Source organism: Orbicella franksi, chromosome 8 (genome assembly GCF_964199315.1).
Source record: "Orbicella franksi chromosome 8, jaOrbFran1.1, whole genome shotgun sequence".
NCBI classification, from domain to species: domain Eukaryota; kingdom Metazoa; phylum Cnidaria; class Anthozoa; order Scleractinia; family Merulinidae; genus Orbicella; species Orbicella franksi.
Window position 1 is genome coordinate 19,574,477 of NC_138152.1, and position 9,995 is coordinate 19,584,471.

At 39.6% G+C, this 9,995-nt stretch overlaps 2 protein-coding genes across 2 annotated transcripts in view; one reads left to right on the forward strand and one right to left on the reverse strand.

The window, feature by feature from the left end:
- The window catches only part of LOC145495203 (kynureninase-like), a 30,378-nt gene extending 24,292 nt beyond the window's left edge, over window positions 1-6,086 (forward strand). The window contains exons 9-14 of the mRNA XM_081474786.1: window positions 384-460; window positions 1,422-1,474; window positions 2,216-2,301; window positions 2,626-2,680; window positions 3,776-3,993; window positions 4,557-6,086. Of these exons, the coding sequence (XP_081330912.1) occupies window positions 384-460; window positions 1,422-1,474; window positions 2,216-2,301; window positions 2,626-2,680; window positions 3,776-3,993; window positions 4,557-4,691 (624 nt within the window). The 3' untranslated portion in view covers window positions 4,692-6,086. The remainder of the gene's footprint in view (window positions 1-383; window positions 461-1,421; window positions 1,475-2,215; window positions 2,302-2,625; window positions 2,681-3,775; window positions 3,994-4,556) is intronic.
- Window positions 6,087-6,104: 18 nt separating this feature from the next.
- LOC145495191 (adhesion G-protein coupled receptor G2-like) overlaps window positions 6,105-9,995 on the reverse strand; it is a 38,499-nt gene continuing 34,608 nt past the window's right edge. The window contains exons 17-20 of the mRNA XM_081474772.1: window positions 8,543-8,609; window positions 8,273-8,355; window positions 7,113-7,239; window positions 6,105-6,374 (exon numbers count right to left, since the gene is read on the reverse strand). Of these exons, the coding sequence (XP_081330898.1) occupies window positions 6,105-6,374; window positions 7,113-7,239; window positions 8,273-8,355; window positions 8,543-8,609 (547 nt within the window). The remainder of the gene's footprint in view (window positions 6,375-7,112; window positions 7,240-8,272; window positions 8,356-8,542; window positions 8,610-9,995) is intronic.

Below are 9,995 nucleotides of genomic sequence, written 5' to 3' on the forward strand. Positions count from 1 at the left end.
AAGGAGTGTTTTACCGGAAAAGAGACCAGCCCTAGAAAATCGTACTAAACTACGTACATCCGGGGTCCTGTTGACATATTTTCTATATCCTTCACTAGTGAGGATATATATGTTGTCAATGTCCGCCTTTGCGTAGTAATAACGAAATAAAGATTACCTACAGCGGCCCGCCATCATGAAGACGTGAACTTTGTCTTCTCGTGTTGGGAACAATATTTCATTCATTTACTAGACTCATTGCCCACTGCAAAATAAAGTTGATATCTCAGCGCCCCAAATCCACTCCTGCCTGAGAGATGTAGATGTGTTACGTAGTTTATTTGTAGGTAGCTGCCTGAGAGTGCCTCAGCAGCAAATTTTACTCTTGAACTGTTTATTTGTAGTACCTTAATTCTGGGCCTGGTGGAATAGCAGGGGCATTTGTACACGAGAAACACGCCTGTAACTTTGACCTTCCAAAGTAAGTTGTTCAAGACTGACAAAATATCAACCAAACCTGGAAACAGGCTCTTAATTACTTTATTCGCAACTTCAATTCTGATGCCAAATTTTCGAGAAAAGGAACTTTCATTAAGCATAGTCCATGTTTAGTCCTAACTAAAAGCCTTCAAGCCGTGGACAAGTATACGGGCGTCATACATGCATTCTCCACTGGCTGGAGGCTGGTCATTTGGCTGCATTGTGTTGTTGGCTGAGGGAGTTAAAAATACGCGATTACCGAACACGAACGCAGCTAGTCATAGGGAGGGCGATAACCTGGGAACTTCAGCCGGACTACCAGACCACCGTCCTTTAGAGCATCAGGCTACATTGCTTTCTAAAATACGAGACAGCTTGCTTGTAAGCCCAGTATTGAAGTAAGTTAAAGTTTCTTTTCCCCATCGTTCTTACAGTGGATTACAGTGTGAGATGTTTATGGTTTGAATCCCAGTCAAATGTTTGTTAAAACAAAAGCGTGGATAGTCTTTCTCAGACAAAAGGTTTCGTGCAGCAGACCTCGTTTTGAAAGGCAATAGGCCATATTCGTCTAAAACTACAATCTTGGACGGAATAAGATAAGAAATAAAACCACCCCCTCCCCCCTCCCCCGAATCAATGATGAACTGGCGCTAAACCCAAAGCGTGCCATTTTTCCCATCATTGAATTGGGGGGGAGGGGTGGTCTTAATGTTTCATTTGAAAAGATTCCACGCATTAGCCTCAGTTGCAAGCTAGTTCCAGTCCTATACCGAGAATACGAATATGGTGTATTCTGTTATGGCATTCTGCACTATTCAATAGTTATCCACGGCCGTTTTACACCTCATGACATTGTCGCGAAATTAAATGTGTTAATATTGACCTGGCTCCTGTGCTTTCGTATCTTAAGTTGGTAGCACTTCCTTTGATGTTGTAGTTGACTAAATATGATTTTGTCTTAGGTTTTCTGGTTGGTGGGGACACGATAGATCAAGTCGTTTTGAAATGGGGCACGGTAATTGTTATTTATTACTATGAATATAATAAAACACATAACGTGCTCCCTCAGGATGCATGTAAAAATTTGTTTATTTCACAGATGCCCTCCCGAAAAAAGGAAAAAATCAGAGAGACCCGTCTCACCGATTCTTTCTTTCTTCCGAATAGGACGGCTGTGACACAGGCTACTTGCTTATTGACAAGCAAGGTTGAGAATTTTAATTTTGAAGAGAAGAGTCGGGAAGCTCAGAGGCACGATTGGCTTTTATTGTCGCCATTTTTTAATGCATGCACTTGGAGACAGTCAGTTGTATACCATTAACGGAAGCCATTCTTTTTTGTAGTTCGCAACTTATCGATTAAACTTTCAGAAAAGTCCTTCTTCTTGTTTATTCATTACCCGCCGAACAACGCTGGTATCTAGATTTCTAGACTTCGCCTCTTGCTCGGGCGCTTGGCAGCCTGAAACATCGAAGTTTACTTCGCTCGCTTAGCTATTCTACCCTGAATTTTAGGAGGTTGACTTGTGGCAAATCTTGTTATCGATCTACTGTAACATTTCTTTTTGAGCAGAAAATTCATTTGAACTCGTTATCGCGGGAGCGAATAAATGAGCCGAGCTTGGTTAGCTACACTGCAGGAATCTTAAAGCTTGTCGTGTAAAGGAGGGCAAAATTATTGATAGGTTATGAAAAAAAAAAAAAAAAAAAAAAAAAAAAAAAAACCGTTAACTTTTAATTTTATTTTTGCTTTGTAGAATTCAAGCCGCTTCCAGGAGCGGCTGCCTTTCAGTTGTCCAATCCACCCCTTCTACAAACGGTCTCGTTATTAGGAAGTTTGAATGTAAGTTCTATTGCCGTTCGTTTTGCTTAGCGGAATAGAAAACATTTCTGTTATAAGTAAAGGAGGCAAATAATATAGTGGAGGGAGCCGCCAGCAATCGAGTTTACTTGCAAGAAGAAACTGAGACACGCAGAATACGGGTTACAAGCTACAGAATATGCGTAAGCGTGTTAGACGCTTTTTGTTAAACTTTATTTTTTGCCTTTATTGCTCGAATGTTTTGCAGAAACTGTGACCCACTTTCACATAATTGTTTTCTTTAACAATGTCTAGATATTTTAATAAAGGTAAGACTGGATTAATACAGTGTTCTTTTCTTTGTAGGTTTTCGCAAAAACGTCAATGAAAAAACTGAGAGCAAAGTCAGACATTCTGACAGGTAATGAGCAGTTGCCATAATGAACTATCTGTTGATAACAAAAATTACTGCATGGCTCTGTCTCGCAAGGACTGGGAACTACCAAATTCACGAATTTAATTGGCTGAAATCGATATTGAGAGCGGTCTAAACTTTCCCATCTAGACCGCTTTCTAGAGCGGTGATGTTTTTCAGTGAGAAAGTTGCGAATTAAAACGCAAAATCATTGTCTATTTTCTTTTAACAATATTTATCAATGGAAGTGCTAAAAAGCCTGATGAGAAAAAAAGTAAAGAGGACGAGCAAACTTCGGCAGAATTAAGTTCAGCTCATTGTCGTTCGCAAGCAAAATGTCAGCTAGTACAAACCAGTTACATTAAACGAATTAAACTGTTTTTGTTTGCCATATAATAAGCATCTTATTAACCGAGCTTAGTCGGTCTGTATGGGAGAATCTTGACCTCGGTCGTGAGTACAGACCTCACTGCGTTCAGTCTGTACTTACCACCGAGGTCAAGATTCTCCCATACAGACCTCCTACTCGGTTGACAAGAGCTAAGTAGTGATTTTCATTTTTCCAGTGCCTCGAGACAATTTATTTGGCAAGCACTTTCTATTTCCAGCAATTCCGCTTTGCTGGTTCAGTGCTACCATTCTTCATTATTATTGTTATTATTATTATTATTATTATTATTGTTGTTGTTGTTGTTGTTGTTATTGTTATTGTTATTTTGACGCTGGAATAATGACAAAGGAAATGCCCAAACATTGGTAAACAAGTTATGGCCATTTTCTTCACGTTACAAACTACCATGGCAACATTGTAACTTAAATCTTCGAAACACCCTTAATTTTGGCTTTAAGTGCTAACGACTCAAAAGTGTGTCCAGTTATCCCCAGTTTTTATTACTGAATTGTAATAAGCATACATTCATACACACACATGCTTTTTGATAAGGCAGCTCTGAGTATGCCATCGAATATTTATACAAAGATAGAAAATCTTAAAATTATAAAAAATATGGGTTTTTGGAACTAATTAAGCTTGCCTCTTTTTCAAATTGGATACGCCAAGATACATCGTCAAGATTAACTGGCAGGTTGTTCTTCTTGCAGCTTATCTTGAACTTCTTCTCTTACATTACTACGGTTTTTCACAAGATGACGACGAAACTCCGGCAAAGTGGCAGAAACTGGAAAACGGAAGTGCAAAGATCGGTCTTCTATCGATCATTACGCCAGTAAACCCAGCTGAGCGCGGCTGTCAGCTGTCCGTCAGTTTCTCTGTACCAATGAAATCTCTGCGTAAAGAGTTTGACAAGCGGGGAGTTGTGGTAAGTTTTAAGGGTTCGAAGATCAAAACAAACCTAGAATTAATGTGAAGACATGATAGATCATCTCAGTTATATTCACAACTTAAGCAGCTGTAAAACTGAAGGCTGAAAAAAAGAATTCAGGCTTGAACATGATTCGATCCCATGAACTCTGCGATACCGGTGCAGTGCTCTACCAACTGAGCTTTTAAGCCATCTGGGAGCTGGTCCCGGATGGTCTGAGATGGTGAGGGTACAAGTGAATACATAAAAGATCATATACTTGAACTGCGGAGTAAAATATGAAAACATCAGTTGGTAGAGCACTTCACCGGTATCTCAGAGGTCATGGGTTCAAATCCCGTTCAGGCCTGAACTTTTTTCAGGCTTTAATTTCGCAATTATTTAGATTGTGTGCATAACTGCGATGATCAATCATGTCTTCATATCTCTCACCCCGCAGTTTAAAGTAGATGTTCTTTCATATATCGACTTGCAAACCTAGAATGTGCACCATATCGTTAGCTAGAGGAGCAGACATTATTGACTGCTGTATTCTGTTCGCTGTTTTGACTCGGCTGTAGGTGGATACGCGTGAACCCGACGTGATGAGAATCGCTCCAACGCCGCTGTACAACAGCTTCGTGGACGTGCATCGCTTTGTCGCCTCATTAAGAGAAGCATTACACGTGTTGGAACACTTTGAATCAGAACAATAGCTATGTTGTGTAATACACTGCCAATATGCAGTCAGGGCTTGGATTTGTCAACATTACCCTTCACTCACCGGAAGCTAATATTGCCATTGATGCATATTCATGTTTGTAATGGTCAAAACATATATTGAGAAGTGGCAGACCTTCAAGGGTACATTTAAAAGTCTGAAAATAGCTAAGGATGTGATAATTTAATATTCGTTGGTCGATAAGGTGTCTAAAGTATTTAAACAGTGTCTTAAATAGTGTACAATTATTACGTCCACGGTTCGTTATTTATAATGTAAGGTCCCATAGGTTTCCTCTTATTTATGTTTCGTAGAACTTTTTTGGAGGAAAGACCAGCAACAAAGGTTCTTTGTTAATTTTAGAAAAAGAACGAGAATCGTAGATCGGCTCAACGGATTTGCGTTCAACTCGATAGGTGGTTGCTGGGAATAACTGGAGAAATTAAAATATTTTCTTCTTTTAAGCGTGTATTTTTGTAAAATGTACTCTGTTTCACAAGGTGTAAGTTGTAATAAATTTGCTGGCCGCGTCACGTGTCAGCTGATTGCGTCAGTAATGACGATAAGTCATCTGGATTCTCTCCTCTATAGCCCACTACTTCTACTGAAAATCACTATTTCATATTTTCTCGTTTCAAGAACCATCCAAAAAATTAAAGGAGAAGTTCACTCAAAATTTGGCACTCGTTTTCTATTCGCCAACGGAAAGCTATTACAATGATCGGTCACTGGGCAAAATTTCAGCTTCCAAAGCGCTTCCAAACCCTATGAAGCAGAAGACGCAAAAATAAAGAAAGAAGAGAGGTAGGTCCTTTTGTTTACTTAAGCTTACCTTTTTTATTTGACTTGTAATACTAATTTTCATCGGTAAATTAACTTGAAAACCAGTAACCTGTAGGCCACGGGCATGAAATTTTGGGTAATTGGTTTTGCATTACTATTTTTCCTTTCTCGGTATATGACCCGAAAATAATTTATTTTAGGTTGGTGAGAAAATTATGGAGAGGGTGATGGTCTAACAGGTTGCTGAAGAGGCAGAAAAGACAGTGGTAGAGGGAAAAATTCCTGAAGAAGTACGCATACTTGAGTCTGATATGGAGAAACAATTTGCTGATGTTGGTACAGAAAGACGCCGTCATAGAAGCACCTGTCAAAACATTTGTTAACGTAAGGACACAAACAGAACCCCTAGACGTCTGCTCTGGTTTGCGGCTGTAAGTGTGATCTGGGATCACATTTCTTCGTTTTCTCTCGGGCGTTAATTCAATACCTGGCTGGTCTATAAAGGTTACTGGTTTTCATACATATACTGAAACTAAAGCGCAGAGAAGTTCTTACTAAACTATGAGAACGAAGTGCGATCGTCTATAGTTTTGACACCTGTCTGATTAATTAGTGCCACAAGTTTTTACATTTGCACAGGAGTCAGGTTTCTGTCTTGCTCCACAATACTCGTATTTGTGTAGCCTACTTCTGATGACCGAGGCCTGTCGATCCTCCTGGAGGTTAGTTCTTGAATGTCTTCATTTGCCAGTGAGTTAGAGGAGACATCTACACCTTTGGACGACACACGTGAAGTTGAAATGCTCCTCAACTCTTTCCACTTTTGCTTTTTCCGAAGATAAGCGGCCCGCACATCGCTATTTCTTAGGACATGAATTAGGAAGATGAACAAACCCTGAAGTAGAGGAAAAGCGCATCAAGCTGAATATGATGTTACCTCAAAGTTCTTAATCCTACAAAATGTTAATCACGATACTAGTGCATATCTTCTCACTTCTACTCAAAAAGCTCGTTTTTGAAATGCTTCTTCACTGGTCAGAGTCGGAAAACGCGGCACATTCCTTTTCTCCCACCCCAAAGCTACCAGAATAAGTGGAGGTGGCAATGGGGATAAGTGCATCGATAACTGATAATGACACTGGCCAGCCAAGACTTACTTCCTTTACAAATTACATTTTTTAATGTCGATTTGATTTCGTGATATCTATTTGGCATTCCCTACTAGACCTGCCACCACCAACAACAAAGCGTTTGCGCGCGCCGTCTTGAAGTCCAAAAAAACCCTGTGAGAACGATGTAACGCGCACTTAGATAACACTTGGTGGATGGTATCGACCTTACCCTGCAACATGCCGTAGTTTACAGGATTCCCTGTAAATGTAAAGTTTATATCGGTGAAACTGGGAGATCAGTGAGGAAAGAATCAACACGTACGACTGAGAACAGTTCGACTCGCCCGTGCATCGTGACGCAAACCGTAATTCTTCAAAATCATCTCTTGCTTCTCTAGCGGCTTACTATTCTTACGTATCGTTATAGGTGACACAATATGTAGCAGCTGTGAAAATATTACATTCAACACCATACATAGAAATCCCAAAATTCTTAAAACATACACAGGAAGGTGGTGTACCTGAAGCGAATTGAGAATGGTGAAGATGTACTGAAAGACAAGTCCAGCATCCGTCACGCTTAAAAGACCAAACACCCAAGTCATTCCCAGTAGAGGAAACAGGACGGCACATGCTTTTAAGCCCTGCCTGAAGTGAGAAATGAGTTTACTTGAGCCAGTAAAGAAAGTAAACGAGACATCTGCACGTTTACGAATTAGCGAGGGTTTGTTGTTACTACAACTAGATAGCATCGTTCATTGCAACGGCAATCAAAACGCCAAGAATAGTTGTTCAGTTGTAACGCTTTTTTTTTTAGTCTTGTACCACTCAACTCTCCTAGTTAAAATCTCGGAAGGAAGGCATACATACATATATTTTATCTTCGACGAGTTAAATATCAAACGCCAGGGACCGTTGTACCCGTGGGGGGTACTTTGGGAATTTCTAGGTGGGGATGTGCCGCTGGGACCCTGGAACCCTTAGCCTATACCAGAGTTAGTTCAGCTGAATTTTGCTACCCTACACTAGAGTAAACTCCCCAAATCCCCCCATCTATCGACATTGTTGAGGCTGATTTGCGTAAATTTAAACTTGCCGATTTGATTGTTTTATATTTTTGAGTGGCAATTCCTGGTTTCCTTAGTCCAGATAAAATCTTCAAGCAACTAGTCAGTTTTGTGAAAAATTATACCCTATTCTAGACCCAAACGCTCTGATTTATATACCCTATCCTGGAGTAAACTGCTTGAAAAACATACCCTTCACAGCGGCACATACCTATATACCCCATATATGGCAGTGCCCCCCCTCCCCCGGGCGTTGTACCACATTTTCAAACGAGAAAATGAAAATAAGACGCACAGCGAGCATTTCGACGAACTTCGAGTTGTTTGTCAATGTGGTAACACAATGTCTCGAGAGTCTGACAATCGAAGAAGAAAACAGAGAACACGTAAATAAAAATTTCAGTATGCTAAATCTGATATACAAACATCATCACGATTATGCTACTTCATGAAATATTAACGAGTTTGAGATTATTAAAGAGATACTTTTCATAAGTTTTTGACGCATTATTTTTGACCATGGATACGAGGCTCAAGAGTGGGGTAACTTGCTAAGAGGACATTTAAGGAAATGATTCTCGGTAGTTAAGTTGCATTTCATGTGCTTATTTCACCTGATTTTCTCCAGCTCGGATGTCTTGTCGCTTTGCATCTTCGTAATTTCATATAACACTCGAGCTAGAATCGTGGAGTTTATCTGAAAAAAAAAAAAAGTATTAAACCCAAAAGTCGAAAAAGATTGGAATCGGAGGCAGCTGGTAACTGCATTACAATTATGGTAAAATGTATGGCAAATAGATTAACAGCGATTACTAACTTTAAATATCTACAACGACTGATACGGTTTGAAATAACTGAATGAAAATGGCGAACTCTTGACTTACCAAGCAAACAGCGAGAACGGGCGCGGCGAATGTCCAGATTAAATTATTAGCGAACGAAACCCAGCAACTATGGTTATAAAGGAAAACAAACGTAAAATAAACAACAGAATATTGCTGCCAACGGAATAAATCAGAATGTTAAACAAAACGTGATTGAAAATGGAACGAATTGCACTTATAACTGAGAACTTTCGATTTCCAATATTCATGTGGGTAAATAAATAGCTGAAATATCTTTAAGTTAAACGTCATACATGCAGTTGTCATTCTGATACTGCAGTTCGCAAATTCTTATTATAATGAGTTTAACGAATACAGGACCCGCCGAATCCTTTTTGAAATCATAGTTAACAGAGGGGAATGGTTACGAAACGCGACAAAGCTCTTTCTTGTGAGTTTTTGTTCGCTCTTTGGCCTCGAAAGTGCAGAAAACACAATTATCGTTTGCTACTGACTGAGGAACTAACCAATAGGAACGTTTTGGTTACGCAATTTATGAATAGAGTATAAACGCTAATGCAAATTAAAGGGTAAGAGTGTGCCCGATCGTACACATTCCAACATAAATCTTGTCATCTTTGCTTGCTCTTGTGATGTTTTCCGGGCTTCATAACAATTCCCATTGGGTCCCATTTCTTCATAATAAGCCCATGCAGTTGTCGTTATGTTTTTAAGAAAAGTAAATGTTTTATATGGAAATAATATCCAACAAGTACGAATACCATAGTCAAGACTAATAATAATAAACTACTTTATGCAAGGGTGGAAGTGGTTAGCATTACCATAATTGGGGACACTGAAATACGTAAAGAAATATTGTAAATTCAATGGAACAGAAAGCTGTTAAAAATCCCATCTGGTCGGGGACTCACCAGTTGGCTATTACATTATATCAAATCAAATTCTTTAACTTAGTTGTTCTAGTTGACACTTAAAAAAGTTGATATGTACATAATCTCAACTGACAGGAAACTTTCAGCATCCTAACCATTTGGGCACGCGGCCTACCCTGAGATTACACACAGGCATCATAAAAGGGGTTTAAGGTATGCTCATTATGAAAACCCTAATAACGAGGAGAGCCGCTATTCCCGAGCTCTGGATAGATAGATAGCTTTATTAAGTAAAATCATTGCAACCACCCCCCCCCCCCCCCCCCCACGAAGCTGGCACAGAAAAGGTTTCCTTGCTTTCAGTTCTGATTGGCTTCTACCGTTTAGACTCTAGTAACTGGGAAAGATGGGATTACTTGTTCGAACCACCCTGGTTACATGGGTTTTCTTTTTCCTTTTTTGTTAATCAAATCAGCTAGGAAGGAAGACAGAAAACCATTGGGACGATAGTATGTTTGATTTCCGTACTCGTCTTAATGGCCAATTCCGTCTATGAGACGGGTCTGCAGGGAATCATGGTAGTTGTAGTCATCAGAACAAACATCCAGTCCAAGATGATG